The 22956-nt window shown below is 32.6% G+C and overlaps 1 protein-coding gene across 1 annotated transcript; it reads left to right on the top strand.

Annotated features, from left to right (window-relative positions):
* The first annotated feature begins 4048 nt into the window (after positions 1 to 4048).
* On the top strand, positions 4049 to 22103 carry LOC129217309 (neuronal acetylcholine receptor subunit alpha-7-like). The gene is made up of 7 exons (XM_054851585.1): positions 4049 to 4198; positions 5376 to 5515; positions 7692 to 7736; positions 9537 to 9643; positions 15933 to 16146; positions 20844 to 21042; positions 21962 to 22103. Exons 1-6 carry the CDS (start codon positions 4081 to 4083, stop codon positions 21015 to 21017), a joined length of 798 nt encoding a protein of 265 aa, XP_054707560.1. The 5' UTR covers positions 4049 to 4080; the 3' UTR covers positions 21018 to 21042; positions 21962 to 22103.
* Positions 22104 to 22956: the final 853 nt, after the last annotated feature.

The following is a 22956-nucleotide window of genomic DNA, read 5'->3' on the forward strand; positions in this document are numbered from 1 at the left end:
AAAAAGTTGACTTATGTGTAGTAAAACATTATTTAGATAATTTGGAAATAAAATTAAAGATGCAAAAACTTTCAAATTTTGTATTTTTTTCTGAAAGAGCTAGCTGAAAAAAATTATTAAATATGAACAAAAAACCCGACTGCGTAAAAAATAAAAAAACTGAAAAGAAAAATGTATAAGTCCAGTAATTTAGAATGTTAGAAGGTACTACTGAAAAACTACACCACTGAAATAGTTTTATAATCGTACACAGATAAGACAAATCATAAATTCAAAAGCGGAATAGATGGATCAACAGTCGGGGCCTATTCAAATTTTACGGGGTTCCTTGATTTAGAAAGGATTTTGAGTATATACTCGAAATACAAGTGCATACTCGATTATGATGAGCGCATATTCTGACGCGTATATACACATGACACGTATATACTGGTGTAGACACGCAGACACTCCTGTAAGTAATCACTTATACGTGCTTATATACTCGTGCATACACGTATATACTTGAGTAGGCACGTGCATGCATGTATCTGATGTATACATATATCTACTCATATATGAACATGTTTACTCATGTTTACTCGACACGTATACACTCGTGTATACCCGCATATACTCGTGCATATACTTGTTACTACAAAACTAACCGAAATATACAAATATTAGGGTCATTTGTAACGGTTTTGCATCGATTTTTAACTATGACCACTCTTTCCCACCCCACAGGGCCGGCTCTAGTAGTTCTGCCGCCCTAGGCGATATTGACAAGTGCCGCCCCCTACCCTATTGAATAAAAATAATGATAATAATAATGTAAAATAAAAATATATTAATAAAATTAAAATAATAGTAAAGTACTTAAAATTAAAGTGAGTTATAGTTAAATTCAAAACTGGGTTTTGCATATCCAAACACTGGTACACACTTAGAGTTATTTTTTTTAGCATTGAAGCAGAATGAGTTCCATGGAGCTGAAACAGATATTCATACTTCAAAAATATTTCAATTTCGGAATTTGCCGCCCCTAAAATCTGCTGCCTAGGCTGCCTACCCCAAGAGCCGGGGCTGCCACCCCATGGGGTAAAGTGGTCATAAATACAAATGAAGGTGTTATAAAACTACTTAAATCAATATTTTTTTCCTTGAAATTTATTAACCGTGTTCTTTAATAATGCAATGTAAAATAATAACAAAAATAATTGAACTGTTTAAAGAATTTTATATTTTTTTATCCACCTAAGTTGAAAACTTGCGATTTTATGACCACTTTACCCCACCAAACCCAACTGACTTTTGATCAGCATGTATATTTTTTTTTGCGAATGTCTGATCAACAGTGGCTTCCTTGGGAGTTGATATCAATAAAAATATTTCAACTCAGTGTGCAGAAAATGCAGCTTCTAGATGAAGGCGAAGCAAAATGCTTTTTTTTTCTAAATACGGAAGGATGATTCTCCAAAAACCTGACATTTTCCAATCCCAAATATTTTTAAAATGAAAAAAAAAAAAAAAAAAAAAAACTTGCTCTTTGTTAGGAACTTATTAAGGGAAAAATGGAAGGAACTCACTTTTACTATGCTACATCCCTCAAAACTGGGGTCAAATTTTCACACACCAGGTGAGTGACAAGCAGTAAGTTTCATCGAAGGTTATCAAAAATTAATTGTAATAGAGAAATAACTGTAATCTAAACCAAAAAGTATGTTATTGAACTATAAAATACAATCTATGTAAAACCTCTCTTAACGGACATTCCCTAAAAACGAACATTTCTTCAAGTCCCGATCCCTTTATATACGTTTTTCCATATTGTTCACTCTGAATACCTTACACACCGAATAGTGGAGTTATTTTAACAATATTTTTTTTTTTCAATTGCTGGACTAAAATTCTAAACCAGCAAATAAATAACAATTTTCGCTATAAGTTTTAGTTTTTGTTATTTCCAATTCCCTAGTTCAGAAAAGTATTTACCTAATTCTAGAAAATAGTGCTTTAATTTATCTAAGTCAGAAACTAAAAGCAACTTCATTTACCTATGCGAGCAACATTTAAATTAAAAGAAAAAAAAATGTATAGCCAAAAAATCTCTTTTTGAAAGATTCGTCTAAACAAGAAAAAAGAAAAGGAAAAACGATTTAAAAAAAATTAATTTGAATTCTGAAATTTTGAATTCAAATTATGTTTTTCGCAATCACGAACTGAGATAGGACCCTACTCATTGGAGTTATTGTTTCTAGAAATGGCTCCTGTCACCCCCAAGCCTGCCCCTCCTCCTGGGCGGTTACGTGTGCATAGTTGTGTGTGTAAGTGGGTAGGCTTGTGTGTGTGCGTAGACCTGTGTGTATGCACATAGGCGTGTGTGTGTGAGTGTGTGTAGGATATGGTCGCCTCCGACCAGGAGAAGCGGATAGCTCAGGACCGGAGCAGCCGCGCAACGCCGCCTGCAGAGGACGGTGGGCGGTGGTGCTGCAGAGGCTTCTGGTCCAAGCTGAAAAAGGCACGGACCTCAAAAATGGTCAAGTGAGAACAATAAGCAATCGTGATTGCTCAATAAATATAATTTCTCTACTGCTACATGTTTTATTTATCGTTTGCCAAATTCAGTTTTTTAAAAAAAATCAAAATCTTATTTTCAAAATAATGTTTTGGAAATAAATTTTATTCCACTAAATGTATTGCGCTATAAATAATGTTAAAGAGTAACCTTTTTTCGACAGGAGTATGACATTTTTTAGGGACAGGAGAAAGACATTTTCCTTGTAATTTGCCTGTTGCGTAAGCCCAGAATTATAATTAAGCTAACTGATGTTATTTTTCGATTCTTAATTCAACTACACACTAGGATAGTTATTTTTCTTTTATTTAACACGGACATTTTGTCCTGGAGAATTACAGCAAAAATGTTACATACCCATTTTTGAACTTCAAAGTTTTAGTAAGAACAGCAAACAAATCATATTAACTCAATGCTCAAGGAATCTAACAAAACGGTGATAATTAACAGTGTTGTAGCGCAGAAAATCAAAAATTCATTTTTTTTAAATATATAATAATTGAACTTATTTCTAGGACAGGAGAATGACATGAAACCTGGGGACAAACTTTAAAATAATGTGCCTTGATTATTTGAATAATTAAATTTATTTAAAGGATGTCATTTTATACTTTCAAGTCTGCGTAATTTAATACTACTATATAAATTTGTGCAATGTTGATGTAATATATTTAAAAATTTTTAAAATTATCTTTGAGAAACGAATGGGGACACGTCAAATGAGTGACTTTCCGGCTGTTCAAAAACTTTTGTAGGAAAAAATAAATGAGTTATTGTTTTGATAAGAATGGAATAACATCGGAATAGTCATTCCTAACTATTAAAAAAAAAGAAAAAAAAAGTAGGTCAAACAATCCTTGTGTTAGGCTCCTGGGACATAATATTGTTAGAACTTCAGAGAATCACCGGATGGCTTTATAAAACGCTATTTGCATTTTGAATTCGTTCTATTATGATACAGCATCCTTGTCATAAAAAATTGTATAAACACTTGTATATCAGCTTTTTACACACGATTTATTTTTCTTCTAGAGGAAAAAAAACGATTTTCATCTGCAGTTGATTCGAAAAGTAATAATTTTATTGATTTCTAATTCTGTAATTTTTTTTTACTCTTTCAGAAGAAATTTTTATGGGAAATTTAAATGAATTGCATAAAACGCAAAATTATAATTTCACAAAAGAATCTATTACCTCATGACACAAAATAACTTATTCAAGAAATATGTTCAAAGTCTTCAATACCAAATCTTTAACCGATTCTCGTGAGAGAAAAAACAAAGTCCTTTCTCAGTCTCATGCAACAATTTCCTACTTGGAGATAATGTTTCATTTCATGTCACCTAATGCGTGTAACATTGAAAAAAAAAAGATGCCCAATAACAAGGCATGAAACGCACTGCAGCATACGTGATGAAGCTCACGAATGCACTGAGACTTAATTGCTGTCAAAATTTACATGATTGCCGTCTGGAAACATTTATTGAAACATCCTACTTAACGGACGGATTCGATATAAATCGATGCGAGACCCGACAGCATCTCATTTTCCAATACGGATGAACACCATCATGGTTGCTCTTGGTGCTCTTAATTTCTTGTTCCTGGTTATTGGAGTGTCGAGTGCGGCAAGTGTTAAAGGTAAGGATATTGTATCAAAAGATTAAGACCTTTACAAGCTTCCTAGCGGTAACCGCACGGCTTTGCCCGTAGTAGAAAACTAAAAGGTCATTTGGTTCGCCTGTATATTTACAAGTAATGGATGATAAATTTCTCTTAAAAATGCTATGTTAATTTACTTGACAAGAATAATAAACGGGGCTCAAATCTGGGGATTACGGTGGCTATTTTTGAGCTCTAATAAGTCCGGAAAATGTGTCTTGCACCAATCTTGAGTGTCTTTAGCTCAGTGTGCAGGTGCGGAATCCTGTTTTACGGTCCATCTTTTGTTTCTAAAGAACTTTTGCAAGAAAGATAAGACAACATCTTCAAAAGTGCGTTTGCGATATGCTTATTGATTATTCTTAATCCCTTGATCAACAAAAACAAGTGATATTTTCCCACTAGCACATATCGCACCCCAAACCATTAAATTGGGGTCTTTGACGCCGTTAAACTATGCGAAAAGGGTCTTGGAGAAAAGGGTGTGTGCTAAACCTCATGAAACTTTGGTATCCCTAAAGAAATTCTCAAGCAAGGCATGGGATAAAATATCAGTAAGTAAGTTGCAACCCATTTCCTAAAAATTTGTGAAAAGTTTAAAACTCTGTATTAAGACTAAAGGTAGCCACTTCGAAAATCTGTAAATAAATAGTGGACGAAATAATGTACTCTCTGACCACGGATTGTATGGAAAGACAAACATCCGTTTTACAGCCGGAAATGGGCGAATCTGTTATTTTTTAGTGATGCCAGCTTTTGCAGAAGCAGAGTCTCATACAAATGAGCAGAATACCGGCATTAAATTTTTACTCTTCCCCCCTTATTTAGATAGATTCGTCTTATCTGGACGTTTGAAAATTCTATATAATCCCGGTTGGACAGTATTCATTTTAATTTGGAAATTTGGTCTTAATATTTTAATCAGCACTAAAATTATAATGTATTATGTGTGTCCAAGTTATTTCTTGTCACCCTGCATATGATTCCTAACTGAAGCAAATATGCTCATGAAAAATATATTAATAATTGTTTTAGATACTACAGCATCAGGTCCGTTAATAATTTCTCCTTTTGAAACTCCACTGAAGAATTATGGCGTATCCTTATGTAATTTGACCTATCTTGTTTCAAATTCATTTTGCGAATATTCTTACAGATGTCGACAATCAGGGGACCGCGAGGGACCTTCGACGGGAACTGTTCCAAAACTACGACAAGCTAGTTCGACCAGTTAAGAAGCCTTCTACGAGCATACCATTTTCGGTCGATCTGGCTCCTTTACAACTAAATGCAGTGGTAAGAATTGTTTTTAGATTAATTAAAATTGAGTTTTAAAAATGTATCAATCATTAGTTACAGATATTAAGAAATCTGTTTAAAACTAAAAAATCGCCCGTCAAGATATGATGGGTGAAAATTGCTTCTACATTTGAACGAAGCAATTCTCAGTTTGATGATATTTTGAGAGTTGAAGTTTTTACTCTAACTCCAGTGGATTAACCCTAAATCTAGATAGCGTTCATTGTTGACCACTTTTTCGTTTCTTCATTCCCCTGAAATGACACAGACTTACCAGTAAAACAGTTAAGTTACCGGATTCAGATTAGCCTTGTCACAATAAAGCCTTTTCCTGCATTTTAAGCATTGCCAAAGCACATTATCAAATTATCACGGCGTGGCACGAGTTTCATTGTTGATGACATCAGGAGCGTTAGTCGATCATTGGCTATTATTTATATGAGGATAGCACTCCAACAAGTTTGTGTATGTAAGAAATACGCTGCAGTTGAATTCAGTTTCATATACTTAATAAGAACCACACGAATAGTGTAAAGATGGGAAAAAATAGGTAGCAATCAAAAGCATATTGAGACTTTTTTTCTTGCAATAATATTTTTCTCTCGTGCCCCGTTTTATCAAGATATAAGTTCATAAAGTATGCCGAAATTTTAAGATAAGTGCCAAATTTAAAGACTTGGTGAGAAACTGAAGATACCAATTCCTCCCCGACTTCCAGCACTCATTTGGCTGGGAGTACTATTGGCAAAATTAAAATTCCTAGAGAAGTTTCGTATCGAAGAGAGTCCAAGTGTCTCCATCTAGTGAGAAAACTGGGCTCAAAATTCTCGTGGTAAAAAGTATTCGTCGATAGTGATGCTCCGAAAAAGAATGAATGCTATATCAGGGGATCGTACTAGGTCTGCAAAATATTGGACCTTTAACGCAGCCCCACTGGAAAGAAAAAAAATTCTCTTCGACGATTTTACTGCCTGCATGTGGCTGGACATTTATCTGGAAAACATGTGAAACGTGTCTTCCACCATTCACTAAAACTTGCTAAATGTGGCGACTTTTTTTTAAATTTCGGCAGACTTTAAGACTTTATATCTCAATAACGGTGGCACGAGGGCTAATAACTTATGCGTTCAAAAACATGTTTTAGTATGCTCTTTTATTAGCAATTTAGATTTTGTTTTTCATCATCACAATACTGTATGGTTTCCTTTTCAGACTCTTACGCCCAAGCTCTTGGCTAAATTGAAATCCTAGTGCAATTTCACAAAAAAAAAAGCAGCCCCCCCCCAATGGAGCGATTGGCGCCAAAATTGAATCAACGCCTGTTTACATTGGACTCACATTTGTTCCAAATTTCAACCGGAACGTAGCATTACTTCTTGAGAATATGGCACTCACAATGGAAAAATAAAGAACGTTCGATTGCACCACCCCCTTTTCAGCTGTTGACGCCAAAATAGAATCAGCTTTTATACCCTCTAAGGGCTACATGTCGATAAATTTTCGTTTGACCGTTTATTATTTCTTGAGATATAGCAGTCACAATTGACGACAAAAAACGTTCTATAGCTCAACCATTGTTTGAGTTATTTACACCAACATTGAATCAGCACCTATACCTGTTAGGGGAAACATATGGACTAAATTTTGTTTGTTACTTCCTAGGGAATAGCAGGCACGCATAACTCAAGAAACGTCCCATTGCTCCACCCTCCTTGTAGGAATTCGCGCCAAAAACCAATGGGCACAAGTTGACATAGAGGCACATATGTGTACCAAATTTCGTTCGATTTCATGCAGTAGTTTATGCTGTAGCGCGACCACAAAAAACTGGTCACACACATACGTGACACACACACACACACACATTTTCCAAAAATAGTCGAAATAAACTCAGCACACCACAAAACGTTCGAATCCGTTAAAATTCGAAATTCGAAAATTTGCACGAATCCAATACTTTCTTCTGTATATTAGATGTAGAAGAAAGTAAAAAAACAAAACTTAACTATTGTTTGCTATTTGAGTACTAATTTTGCTTAAAATGTTTTATTTTCTTGGAATTACTAAAACAACAAAAATTTAGATTGTTGTATTCAATTTTGAACTTTAAAGGCTTTTTTTTCAGAAAGGATGTATGTATTTGTATATTGCTAAAAATAGTGATTAATTACAGGATGAATACAATCAAGTCATTGTTTTGGACAGCTGGATGAAACTGGTAAGTTTATATTGCCAGTTAAATGGAACTAAGTTTGACTGCATATTGTATTTACGTTCACTTTAAAAGACTGTATCAAGAGTAATCATATATTTCAAGAAGTGTTGAATACAAGATTTAAGAAACGTGGCACTTCTAATGGGGTTGTTTAATTCAGTCAAAATTACTTCTTTTAGTCACTGAAATTGATAGAATGAGTAAAAAAAAAAAATATGGACCCAGAAAATACTTTCATTTCCCAACAGTTATTTTTTAATTAATTTTTTTAAATGTTCAATTTTTCTAACAAAGCTTGGTCTTGATGACGTCACAAATGATGCATTTTGGCGCATCTTTCTACAGCATTTCCACGTTATGATAATCAAGAAGCGAATTAAACATTGTGCTGTACTCTTGCTATCAACCATATCGTTACCAATACACGTGAGTAAAGATGGGAATTAAATATTTTGCTCTGTGAATGGCAATACTGAGTGACATTTCATCATTTGTGATGTCACACGACAGAAATATAAACAATGGAAGCGCACCGATTTAAGTAATTATTTAAAAATATTAAACTTGAACAAATTATTTAAAAAACGGTCAGATCCTATATTTTTAAACATGCTCATTCAGAAAAAAATACTTTTAAAATTTCGGAAACGACCCCATTTGCGAGAGTATTGATAAAGTTATTTCTGTTACGAAATGCTTTAGGCAGGAACAAGTTGAAGATTTTATTAATATTAAAATTTGTTTGTAAATAACATTTCTGTACAAGTATTTTGCGCGATAGAAAACACTAGAAAATTGAGCTCTCAAAAAATTTCGAAAATGTTTCGAAAAGTCACATTGACTTTAAAAGCACGAAACAAAATACATTAAATATAGAAAAAAAATCAAACGCAAGAAAAAAAAGAAAAGTTGAATCATCAACTGTCTATATAGAGTAATTATTTTGAGCTGCGGCAATATAAAACAAGAAAAAAAAACGACAAAAAAAGTTGTGAATATTTTTAGAGATGAGTGAATAAAATTAGCATTCTTGCATTATTTCATATTGCATTACTATTAAATGAGTGAATGGAGATTCTTCAACGCTAAAACGTTCTGAATCACTCTGTTTTTTGAATCCAAACCACGAGTTTTTCTTCGAAAGAAGTGAAATTAAGCGAAAATACTCATCTCAATCAGACCTAGATTTCATTGGAATTTTCCCACGTTTTGAACAAATTACCTTATTACGGCTAGCGATTTAAGTTCTATTATTTTTTTCTTCCGAGTTTAGCATTTAGTTTCGCAGTTCATGCGTATATATTTTATGCATATATTCTTTCTTTTTTTGGGGGGAATTTTCAACATGTTAGCACTTTTCATAAAATGTTAATTTATTTTTAAACATTATTATTTTTAAACTAGATTTCATTGGAATTTTCCCACGTTTTGAATTATTTTTTATTTTTTGGTGAATTAATATTTTTTAAATCGCCGAATAAAAATTAAAGCTTACATATTTGTGCATAATTTTTTGAAAAAAAAAAATTGAAAATTGACCAAGAATATTTTGAGTTATAGCAATTTGAAGCAATCTCATAAAAAAATCAATAGATTTAAGCGATTTTTTTCTTCAAATATTTAAGTTATGAGTTTGCTTATTAAATAATGGGAAATCAATGCAAAAAAATTTCAAAACTCTAAATTGTTTAGAATTTTTTTTTCAAAATGTATCTAGGACTCCCTTACCTGTTAAATATTAAGCTCAATGCACATACGGTGAAAATACAAAAGTTTCTTTAAAAAAAAACTTTTGGTTTTTAGAAATGGAGCGATGAGTTTTTGAAATGGGACTTGGACGATTACAACATTACCTCTTTACGCCTTCCAGCTTCTGAAGTTTGGAAGCCTGATCTGGCTCTCTACACAGGGTGTGTGTGTTTTCAGTTCTTTAATAGTTTATTTTCTTCTAAAGAAAAATGCTGTACTCATATTTTATCTCCAAATTTAACTTAAATTAAAATGTACTTTTAAATGTATGCTTTTCAATGAAAAAGGTTAACCTTTTAAAAATTCACTGTAAAAAAATTCCGAAACATCACAGATAGTGATTGCAATACCGGTAAACCGAATACCGGTATTTCAAGCAATTTTGTAATTTCGTAATACCGGTATTTGATGAGGTAAAATACCTGTATTTCCGGTATTAACTGACAATAATAAATATAGTTTCAATTAAAATATTTTCAATTTAACTTATAAAATATCTACTTTTCTAAATGTATATTTCCTTTTCCATGATACAGAACCAAACTCAATCTATTGATATAAAAATTTGGCTTCAAAAGCACAAACTAATAGAATATCACTAGTCGACCCGTGCGGAACTCCGCACTGTGCTTTGAATCGTTTTATGTGGCAAATCACTCTTTACAAATTTCAAGGAAAGAGCATTATGAAGAAGAATCGAAAAAAGTAAACAGGTTAAAGTAAACGGAAAAAAGTAAACGCACAAAAAAGACATGTGATTTGAAGACAGCAGCAAAACCTCGTTAAATACAACGTTGTGATAATGTGATCACCTCCCACTTTTTGGTTGCACGTATTTTCAAGGCAAACATAAATACCATTAAAAGTAACTGAGTGACTCGTGAAAAAGCAGTAATTTTGCATGTGAAAAAACGGGGTGGAAAATACAATCCTGCCTAGCCTCTGACGGAAAAAAAGAAGCATTAAAGATATATTTATTGGCATGGATTCGAACTGGTGCCATTCTGATTATCAGCAAGTCTCGCCAACCAACCGAGCAATAGCGCGTTCGTTTTCGAATGCTATTCATTGAAGCAATGTATAATAGAAAACAGCAAAAAAGCTTTTTGCCAAAAAAAAAAAAAGGAAAAAAAACCCATGCGTCTATGTTTTGTCATTAGCCAGCATGATACGCTTTAAAATTATTCGTAAAACATGGAATTTAATTAAGAAATGATGAAGTGTTTTCATTCTTGAAAATTGATACAATTTCCTTCAGCAGGCTTCTTTAACCGTTACTGCTAGAATGCCAGCACATGTTTTTTTTTATTCGAACACTTAAAAAATCAAAACCAGTTGTAATAAGTCCGTTTTTTAATGTAATTTTTCGAACGTAGACAAATGCATTTTTTTCCCCACCGAAAGCAGAGAAGTAGAAAATGATTCTTTGCTTTTGAAGTTGATAATAATTTTAATGTTTTACATCGTATTCGAATAAATGGTTAAAGGTTTACTGGGTGAAAGTCGTAATTCCAATTTGGCGTAGTATTTTTTTTATTTATACGAAAGGTCGAACACTGCTATTTAAAAAATCTACATTTCAGCTTACAATGAAAAAGTTTTTCTGCACAAAAAGGATTCTTTTAAGGTCTGAATTTTTCTAACACTTTTTTTTATGCTTATATTATGCATAGTTATGTAAACGGAGTCAAAGCTTTTTTTAAAAAAAAAACACCCTTTGAGATTAATAGTCAACTTAACTAAATAATAGCATTACCCTGCATAAAGGAGTCGAAACGCGACGGAGCATTCCCGTCGCATTTATTTTATTGCCTTACGTGTGTTATCTGTTGCATGTTATGAGTACATGTAATGCGTAATACTAATCCACATTAGCTTTAGTGGCGGACAGCCCAGGCGGGCCCGAAGCTCAGCTGGTTTATAGCCGAACGCTCTACCGAAAAAACTTATCAATTTAACCGAACAGCTAAGTGCAGTGCTTTTAAGCTTCATAAATAAATAAATGAATAAATGAAAAGGGTAATTGTGATTTTCTTTCTTCCGAAAGCGACGCAAAAATTTGGAAATTTGTATTAGAAAGAGAACACCGGTTAAAAAATAATCTGTGTAGGAACTACAGGCCGCATCAATGTTTTGCATCAGATGGGCATTTCCGAAAATTTTATTTTATAGACAGCCGTCTCGATAAGCTTTAAAATGAGTGGGGAATTTCTTCAAGAAATAAGAAAGATCTCGCATACCGACAGAAAAATTATCCACAGAAATAATATATCAGATAAGATATTGAAGGGAAGTGTTTTTATTTTTTAACAATTTATACAATTTGTTTTCGCTGTTTGTTTGAATCGTTATGGCTTAAATGGCATTCAGAATTAAGTAGTCCTAATCAAAACTGAAATTGAAATTCCTACCTCATTCTGTCGTGTTTCTTTCCGGGGAGAGCTTGCTTCTTCGAGACATTCGAAGTGGCTGCAATTCACGCCTTATTTCTATTGAAAAAACTCACTATATATATATATATATATATATATATATATATATATATATATATATATATATATATATATATATATATATATATATATATATATATATATATATATATATATATATATATATATATATATATATATATATACGCGAAAACGAATAAGAGAAACTAACAAGATCAAATTTAGTCAGGTTTATCATAAATTTCACACCAAAGGGCTAATAATAAAAACCAAACATAAACCTCTCCTGATCAAGAGAAACTAATGTTAATATTGGAAAAGTATCGTCTCCCGGAAAGAAATTACAAATTACTGTATATAAATCTTAAAAAAAAGTTATAATAATAATACACAAAATACAAGAGAAATACACGCAAAACGATACGCAAGAGATCGAATTATTTGAAGATGAAGGACTTCTAGACTAGGAATGGAGGTATATATCGCGCATTGCGAACGGTACCTGCGTGAATTCAGAAAGAGTATTTTCAACTGTAGGAAAGTTGAGCACTAAATGAGCTTAGGCTTAGAGATAATTCAATAGATGCATTATGTTTTTTACTAGTATTGATTTTTTTATTATGACATTTTTTCCTTCATTTTATATTTGTTCACATTACATTTTCATAAATAATACCATTTTTGTACAAATTTTTCAATATGGCAATAAAACAATATGTTTTCAAGCATTTTTTGAAAAATTTAAAATACCCGTGAATAAAATTTTAAAATGTGATACCCGGAATACCGGTATTAATATACCGGTATTCCGGGTGTCAAATTTTAAAAATACCGAATACCGGTATTGAATTTTTAGTCCGGCATTGCAGTCCCTAATCACAGAGTATTTCCGAGCAACCTTCCGGGATTTCACGGGTTTCCACCAGTTTCCAGTGAAAAACATATATTTTTACGAAAACGTCACCTGAATCGCTAGACGTTTCACGGGTACAGACTTCTCAGCTTCTCACTGTAGTGAAAACATCTTTAGCTACCAGTGTTGATATATAAGTTTTTTCGTTAAGTGTTTCGCTTTAGCTCAGTTACTGAGTTACCTTTTAGATTGACTGAGTCTCAGAGAAGGGCGAAACTCTGGATACCGTAGCTTTGCAATAAATGCAGGAAAATACGCTGTCCGATATTTGTTTACAATTCTGCTTTAGCTCCGGCCATATTTGCTTTATTAGCTTTCTTGGAAAATCAGGAAAGTTTCAAGATACCGCTGTCAATATATCTAAGTTGTCTCTGCTCGTTCGTTTTTTATTGCAGAAACATTACGGGAGTCCGCCCGCAGATCGCCAATCCGCGTTTTATTAAAATACTAGCAAAAATACACGGCGTTGCCTGGGTCAGGAATAATTGTGAGAAACAATCGCTACTCTCATTCGTTTTCTGTTTTAACTGAAAGAACTCAAAACACACCGTGTTGACGTGATTAAAAATCGAGCTTGTTCCTTACCTATAAAAGTCAAATAGCAATAAATGTAAAGAAAATATAGTATTCAGTTAGAAACGAAAGCACGACATTTAAACATATGAAAATTTGATAAATTTCCAAAATGTGGAATTTCACTTGTTTAAAAAGATTTATCAGTTAATATTTCTTTCTTTCTTTTTCTATTTATTTATTTATTTATTTTTTTTAAACATCGTTTAAAACTTTTTCTATACGGCTATTAAAATACAAATGGTTTTAAAAAATATCTCCGCCCATAATCCCACTATGCTTGCTTTAGTTATTTTAGGAAATTTCAATTATTGTGGGTTCTTGATGCGATTAAAAATGTTACCAAACTTGCGGTAATTGTTTTGGGATACCTAGGATAATGTTCCCCCTCCCTACTTTGTAAAAGTGTCTGTTACTAATTTTCGTCAAAGAGATATTGTTGCCAAATACTGAGATATTTTTGGTGTCCATAAAATGATGCTAAACATATTCTTCCGAAATAAGTTGTAAAAATTGGCCAGTGTTTCAAATTGCGCACAAAGACAAACAAATGGAGGTTTTTGGGCTGCTTATACATTTGCCTAATTTAGTTAACGGATTATTTTACATTTTAACAAGTTTTAAAGATTATTTTAATTGGAATATTTTGGTTATATGGAGAAATGAAAGCCAAAAAACACTATTACGTAGTCTTTGGCTGCAAAATCAACGCCAGTTGAAAAGATTGCCTTACGTTATAATTGAATCGATATGAATAATTATTACTATGTTCTTATTTCTATGAAATTAATATCTATATTAAGTAACTGATTTTCAATTGTATATTTGATGCATAAACTCGTTTGTAAGTAATGAACTTACACACATTTTGAAAAGCCTCTCTCAGAATAGGAAAAAATAATCTTTTCTGCCTGTATGTTAAAGCCCAACTGGTCAAAATCTCATCTGTGATTGAGAAAAATGGATGTCATATTTGAAATCAGCGCATCCAATAGAAAAAAAGTTACTCATTACCGTACAATTACTTTTTCATGACCCGAATTTTGCAGGCCTGTGTAATGTTATACAATAAACACTTTCTATTTTCAAACTGTTGCCAAAATCAATTGTCTTTTTACTTAGCACCGTTATCGATTATTGGCATAGATGAGGACAAAAATCCTAAGAAAACAATAAATTTCATGCTTGCTCCAAAAAGATTTCATTCGAAATTTTCATTATGATTACTATTTATATTGCTGTTGTAAGGCAACGAATTTTTGTAACAATGGGTTTTATATTTAATCATTTAATGGGGGAAATCACATGAAATTTACTTTTTTCCATCATAACTTTTTTAAACTAAGTTTTTTAGGAATAAATTATAGCCTAGGTTGCTTCCTGATAATGTAGCTATCTGTGGTGAAGAAATGGTTAAAATCCATCCAGCAGTTTTGAAGCTTACCCCGGACATCCAGAAGTAGTCATTTACGTATATAGATGTCACAATGGGGTCGTTTCCAAAACTAAAAAAAAAAAAAAATGAAAGAGCATACTTAAAAACATAGGATATGACCATTTTGTGAATAATTTGACTAAGTTTAATATTTTTTTAAAAATATTTAATCGGTGCAGTTTTATTGTTTACGCTTCTGCCTATGACATCACAAATGACGAACAACCATTCACTGTTGCCATTAACCAAGAGCACAATATTTAATTTGCTTCTTTGCTCACATGTATTTGCAATGATATGGTTGATAGCAAGCGTACATCGCAATATTTAATTTGCTTTTTGATTATCATAACGTGGAAACGCGATAGACAGCAAGCTTAAACATTCAGCGCGGCAATGGAATACGCGGCAAAACTCATCATTTGTGACGTCATAAAGACCACGCCTTGTTTGAAAAATCGGAACTTTTAAAAAATTAATTAAAAAATAACTGTTGGGAAAATTAAAGAGTTTTCTGGGTCCATGTTATATTTTTTTGCTCATTCTATCAACTTCAGTGATTAAAAGTAGTACTATTGACTGAAGGAAACAACCCCATTGAAAGCCAATGTTTAAAAATCCCGGAACAAAATATATGCGTGAAAATATTCAATCCGTTCCGATAGATAGAGCAATTAAGGGTTCTTTGGGGCACAAACATTGATGCAGATTAATTTCCCGTATACCAAAAGGTTTTTATTTACAAAAAAAAAAAAAAAAACTTGCAAACCTTAAATATGTACTGGCAAAGTCTTTTTCCAGAACTGTTAACATTTGAACTAAGATCTGGTAGATGATTTAACTTAAATTAAAGCTCAATTAACAGGTCTAACTATCCAGAAATTCCGTGTCTATCACAGTAAACACCGAATATGGTGTTTTTGGAGTCCTATGCATTACTTTCGTTTCTTTTAGTATAAGTCCAAACGCACGAAATTATTTGCATTACTTAAGTATAAGATAAAGTCACACCATAATTTAAAAAACTCTTCAATTGCACTTTTTGTAATGCTCTGAAATTGTAAATTTTATTACAGCACGCCAGATACTTCTCTCTTCCCAATCACACATACCCAAGTACTAGTATACAACAATGGAGACGTTCTTTGGGTCCCGCCGTATACAATCAAGTCAAGATGTCCAATGCCTGACCTTAAAAAGAATCACAAGGGCGTCATCGAATGCTGTATTAAATTTGGTTCCTGGACTTACAGCGAAAACGAGCTCGATTTGCAGTTGCTATCGAAAAAGGTAATGTTACTACAAAAAAAAAAAAAAAAAAAAAAAAAAAAAAAAAAAAAGCACACTTTTACCGCTTACTACTAATTATTTTATCTTCTATCTGTCTGTTCTGGAATCATACATTTCATCAAGAAATTATCTAAAATTGTCTCATTAGAAACGATTAAAAAATGTGATATTTGTTTTGAAATGAAATAAAAAAGTATCTCCATTCATAGTGTTACAGCATGGAAGCTGCTTCTGTTTTCGTTTATTTAAGCCACCCAAGGACGCCCATATAGGGGGCAAGTGGGAGGTCAAGCCCCCCTTAGAAATTAGAACTTCCTTTTTTTAGTGCTTTCTTTTTTGAAAACATATATAAAAATTTCTTTTCCAGCCATTAATGGATAAGTTATTAAAAATATAAAATTTTAATATATCTAATCTGTACTAAAATCAGTTTCATGGAGAAATTTTTTTAACCCTTTGCGGGAAATTTTGTATAAGGGCACCCTTGAAACCACCTGTACTTTTGCGCATGCGTCAGGTCTGCTCTGAATTTATCAAGATAGGGTGAGAGGAGAGATATAATCCGACTATGATATGGTGACTTTCGAAGTGCGAAGGATTAAATGATTCCATTCGTCAAAACACATGGTGGGGCGCGGGAACTTCCTTTTTTGAAAATGAAATTATAAAGAATGTGCATACCAAAAAATTCTTTATTATTGTCTTTTTTCCTGTCAGACATAATGGGAGATTATGCGTTACACTGCTTTGAAAACACGATCTTGTAAGTGTTGCCATGTCAATACACGGATTCAGTCGAACTCGGAAGTTTCGATCAACTCTTAGGAGCATGTCGACCGGTGTTTTGGCAGTTTTATTTTGGATGTGGTTCATCAGGCCGTCCAGGGTTTGTGGACGATCGTTATGAACCCGTGACTTCAGATAACCCCACAGGAAATAGTCACAGGGGGCTAAATCAGGCGAACGTGCAGTCCGGTTTAAGTCCCCATTTCGATCGAACGGCTGTTAGATAAATACGCCTTCACAGTTAAAACACGATGCTGTCTCAACCAAAGCATTATGGCAACTGAAAGCATGATGTAACAAAACTTCCCATTCAGACCTTTCCGTTGAGCCTCTCCTCACCACTCTGTGACTCCCCTTTTTGCGCGCGAAATTCAAAAAAAAAAAAAAAAAAAAAGGAAGTTCCCGCGCCCCACCCTGCATAATTAAGAGAAAGGACGGGTTTAGTGATTGCAATACCGTTATACCGAATACCGGTATTTCGAACAATTTCGTAATACTGGTAGTTGCTGAGGTAAAATACCGGAATTTTCGGTACTAGCTGAAAATAATTAATTGTTTTAATTTAAGAATTTTCAATTTAAATTATTAAATATCTACTTATATTTTAAATGTACATTTCTTTTTCTATATTGCAGAATTAATAGATATCATTAAACAAAAGCAGCGGACAGATTGCAAAATAATGTTGTCCATTACTAGATGGTGAGATGAATCGCATTTTTGTACGCTTTTGTGCACCATGTTTTTATTTTTTCGATCTCCCAGATCACTCACTTTCGCTTTTATGAAAGTTAATTTCAAGTGTAGTTTTGAATACATGTGTCCTCCGAACAGTTTATTCCAATCATCAATTGCAGTAGTACTTTATGATTTCTTTCATAGTTATTTGTCTCCAACTGTACTAAATTTTGACAAAAACGTTTTTTTTGTTAGCATAACAAATGGTAATTTGTTATCACCTGTATTGGATTGTTGTCTTGTATCGCTATTTGGTTTTATACCTGGCAAGCTACTATTTAGAAATTATATAGTAGCTTGAAAGTTTGAATAGAGGTAAAGCATAATCAATTGAAACATCTTTGCATACAGTTAAATAATTATAATTGAATCATTTTGAAAAAAAAAGGCGAAAACTAATAAGAGAGACTAACAAGATCAAATTTAGTCACGTTTATCGTAAATTTCAAACCAAAGAGCAAAAGGGTAATAAAAAGCAAACACAAACTTCTGCTGCTCAAGAGAAAGTGATGTCAATGTTGTAAAAGTATCGTCTCTCGGAAAGAAATTACAACTAGCCATAATAAGATAAATAAAAAAACAATGATACACACACTTTTTGCGTTATTTGATTTTTTACTAAGACATTTTTTCCTTCATTTTATATTTGTTTACAATACGTTTTCATAAACAATACTGTACAAAATTATGAAATATGGCAAAGAAACAATATGTTTTCAAGCATTTTTTGAGAAATTTCAAGTATCGGTATCAATACCAGTATTACATTTTAAAAATACCAAATATCGGTATTGAATTTTTGGTCCTGGTATTGCAATCGATAGTCCGGTTGCTATGCCAATAACGGTTATAGGCGTGGTTCTAATCTAAAAATGACTCCTCTCTCAACTCAAACATAGATGGACTTAAAAGTCAGACGTCTCGTTATTAGAGCCATAATATAAATATAAGGAAATGTTTCCTTTTTTAAGAATACAAGCATTTACAGTGATATTTTTATTTTCTCTCAGCATATTTGATTTATATTGAAAATGGGGAACATCAACATGTGGAAAACAACAAAGAAATGTGCACAAAAATTATAACTGCTGTAAGAGCCCATCCTTCGTCCCCACTCCTTTATGAAATAAAATTGCTCGCGTGTGACAGTGACCACATTTGAAACGAATAGCAATGTGTAAAAGAAGAAGAAATGAGTTTGTAACACAGATTAGAATGTTAATTATTACAGCTTCTTTGTAGAATCTGACTCTCATAATTAAATTTTTGATCCGCTGTGGCTTAAAGGGCTCCATTCCTTAAAATAAGTAATAGAAAAATTGGTTTGCTTTTCCATAACGATTAGTGGAGGTGTGCCAATCTATGAATTTTGACTCTTTCAGCCTAATCATAAATCAGTTCGTCCAAGATCAAGCATCAAATTAACAGAGATGGATTGCATATTTGCGCTTTTAATTTTTATCTCCAGCATTATACGAATAATACTTTTATTCTTTTGGAACGCCACAGCTGAGTTACTAAAGCGTATTATGATGTGTTTCTTTCGAACGAAACTTACAGGATCGTCCATAAGTTACTTTACTATATACCTATTCATTCTCCTATACACAAGAAAACTATTGCTGTTGCCATCCGAAAACTTAAATCGTTCACTGTAACCGTAACTGAGAGCACTGCGTTGCTTAAATTCATCACAATCTCTAGCGCATACCTTCAAATAACCATTTCTAAAACTTTGTTTCGATTGCTTCAGTGGATAGTCCGCATGTATTATTCAAATGTTAAGGAAGCCATTTTTCGACCTCTCAGTATAATCAAGACTAGGGATTGCAATACCGGAACAAAAATGCAATACCGGTATTCGGAATTTTTTAAACTTGATACCCAGAATACCGGTATTAGAAATGTTGCAAATTTTTTTTCGAATATATTTTGTTTCTTTGCCATATTTTATTATTTTATGCGAAAAGTTCATTATTTACTTATTGTGAACAAATATAAAATGATGGAGCAAATGTCATGATAAAATATCAGTTATAGCAAGAATCATAATGCATCTATTTGGAACTCATTTTAGTCAACAAATTTCCTGCAGTTGAAAATATTCTTTCTTAATTCACGCAAGCTGAGGGTACTGTTAATAATGGGCAGTCTCCTGCAGTTGCCTGGAAGTTCTTCATCCTCAAATAATTCGGCCTTTAACTTGTTGGTTTTAAAAAGTCATTTTTGTATATGTGGGTGTTTCCTTTGTATTGTGGGTAGTTTCTTTTTGGTCATTATTGTGTATAAGTAATTGTAACTTCTTCCAGCGAAAGTTCTTTTCCAGCATTAACATCATCTTAAACGATTTCCTCTTGAGCAGGAGAGATTTGTGTTTGCTTTTTTATTAACCCTTTGGTTTGAAATTTACGATGAATTTGATCTTGTTAGTTTTTTTTTTTCGTTTACTTTTAGGAATTCTTTACAATTATGTAAATATCTGAATTGTTAATAGCACGGACACATTCGTATAAATACACTAAAAATTAATTTTCGCAAGAGGGCAAGTCCAGGAAATGGAGAAAATGAAAACGTGGTTCATATAAACTCACGAAAGTGCGATTCATAGCACCATCGAGGGATGAAAATATCATTTTGTTGTCTTTCCGCAAATTTTGTTTATTGATATTCTAAAAATTAGTGCTTTTGAAGCCAAATTTTTTACTTCATTAGATTGATTTTGGTACTATCGCATCGAAAAAGAAATTTATATTTAAAATAAGAGTAGATATCTCATTCATTAAATTGAAAACTCTTCAATTAAAAACTATTTGTCATTTTTAGCTAATACCGAAAGTACCGGTATTCTACCCCAGCAATACCGTTATTATAAAATTGCAAAATATCTCCTAATACCGGTATTCGGCATACCGGTATCCAGGTATTGCAGTCACTAATCAAGACTTAGTTTGCTTTTATGAGATTTTTCTCTCATTCCCTTCCGTCTAAATAACATGAAATATCACAAGAATTTGATTTTATTAAGTATTAGCTAAAAGGTTAAGCCTCCCCCCACCTTTGTTTTTTACAAGAAGGAACAATTTTTACGACTAAGCATTCGCATTCTCAAATGAAAATAAAATACAATGCATTCTTATTTTTAATAAGTTTTTATGCAACATACATTTTCGCAGGTTGATCTTACTAACTTCTATGACATCCATCCTGATTGGAAGCTGGTTCACGTGATTTCTGAGCGAAAATCAAAGAAATACCCATGCTGTGTCGAAAAATATCCTTCAGTGGAGTTTAATATCACCTTGCGCCGAAGAATATCAAATCTTATTGATAAGAAGATTTTTGAGTAGTGGAATGATTCGTGAAATTTTCGTAGTAAGTATTATCTTTTTGTAAAATAATGCTTGAAGCAAATGTAAATGAAAATTGTTTTTAAAGTATTAGTTTCGATGAAAAACAATTTGAAATATCGCATGTAAATGTCGTAATTTTAGTTCTAAAATAATTGCACCGGTATTAAAACAGCAACATTTTAAAAATGTCATGAGGAATGGAAATCTCACAACCATCATCTAAAAATTTCAATTAAAAAAAAGATAAGTTAAAAATAAAAGAGCAGACTCTATGAATCCAGCTTTATGTAATGGTGTTATGTAATAAAGCGTTTCACCTTTTTTGTCCTTATACTGTCTATCTACGGTTGCTATGAAATTGGCAAACTGCGAATTAAGACAAATCTGTCTAAATGTGGGGGGAAAGGGGAAATATTTGATGCGCGTATTTCGTTCATCTCAATGAGACTCTTCTTAATTTAGAGGCTGACACATATCTGCAAAAGCGGCAAACCTGCAAACTTCTAGATGCTTCTATTTCCACCTGTAAACCAGATGTTCAGGGTCACTTTCTATTTATTCGGTGGTCAGACAGTAGAATTTGCCAATTTGTGTTGCTAATTAAGCTGAGAGTAAAGTTTGAGACTAAAGTTGGTGGTTGAGACCAATTAAAAGAGCTATATACTTAAATGTAGTTTTAAAAATTGAAAGTAGACAGTTAAATGTATTATTTATAAAAAGTTATTATAAATTATTTAAAAAATGTTCATTAGGAAATTAAATAATCCCACGTTTAAAAACTACCATTTCTCGAAAAAGCCGCTCAATTGTCCCGCACGTGACAGCTCATATATTTCATTAAAAAGGAATAATTTCAAAGCGAAAAAAATGTTTTGCTTAAGAAAATACATGTACGTTTATACATTAATATATTAATATTTGTTTTTTTTTTTTCTTTTCAGATTCACGCTCTTCATTTTGCAACAAAACATTACTTAGTTTTATAAAGATATTTTTAAAGAGATTAAATAGAACAATATTTTGTGTACTTGATGCAAAAACTGTTGGGAATTTTTAATGGATTTAGAAATAAAGAGCTCATTACTCGAAGTATTTTTATTTTTTTCTCACATGCATTAGTTTGAAATTACTTTTGTAAAAATCAATCACACAAACTTGTGTTCAAAAGTAGGTGTAATATATTTCGATGTACCCAAATTTAACCTTAAATTAGCAGGTTTATTTTATATTTATTTCAGACCAAAACTGCCGAGTCGAAAGTCGTCTTTTAAGACTTTTAATATTTCGAAAGTGAGAGCTCAAAATATCGTGAAAAAATATTTAATTGTGCGATTTTTTTTGGCTATGCACGGTTCCTATATTTCCTGATTTCATATTCCTTCTTCTAGTTACGTTCAAAGGACTGATAACAGTAGTGTACACAGGATCATCCAGATAGGGATATAATTTTTCTAAGCCCTTGCATGTAGAAGATCCCTTCAGAACTGAGATCTTATGAAACATAGGTATCTCTGGTGTACCGAAATGGTGGGGGTCTAAAAAAAGTGGGGTAGGAAGTTGAAGGGGCGTGGCCCCTATAGCTGACTTGTTTCGAATGTTATGTTGTATTAATGAACTTGAACGCTATTACTGCTGAAATGACCTCCTCTGAAAAAAATCAGAACGCAGTCTCAAAAATCGCGGCTGGCGGCCGTAGTAGATTCCCTCTTACCACTTCAAAGCTTCTTCTTAAATTTTATGAAATAATGACAGAATTAAATTTCATGAAACATAAACAACATTTCTTAAATCAATTCTTCGTTCTATGAGCACATAAATCAATAAACACCATTATGTTTTAATGGATGAAGACAATTATCAATTCGTCAATTGTGTCAATTTATCAACCCCTCAGAGAGTCTTGAGGGGATCTTCTTTCATGCTGACCTCTTTGCTC

Source organism: Uloborus diversus, chromosome 2 (assembly GCF_026930045.1).
Source record: "Uloborus diversus isolate 005 chromosome 2, Udiv.v.3.1, whole genome shotgun sequence".
Lineage (NCBI taxonomy): Eukaryota > Metazoa > Arthropoda > Arachnida > Araneae > Uloboridae > Uloborus > Uloborus diversus.

What these genes read in the sequence shown, in the direction of transcription:
- LOC129217309 (XM_054851585.1), top strand. Translation starts at nt 4,081, where the DNA reads ATGCGAGACCCGACAGCATCTCATTTTCCAATACGGATGAACACCATC. An exon ending in GAGTGCGGCAAGTGTTAAAG is followed by an intron (nt 4,199 to 5,375) that starts GTAAGGATATTG and finishes ATATTCTTACAG; the next exon opens with ATGTCGACAATCAGGGGACC. An exon ending in TGGACAGCTGGATGAAACTG is followed by an intron (nt 7,737 to 9,536) that starts GTAAGTTTATAT and finishes TTTGGTTTTTAG; the next exon opens with AAATGGAGCGATGAGTTTTT.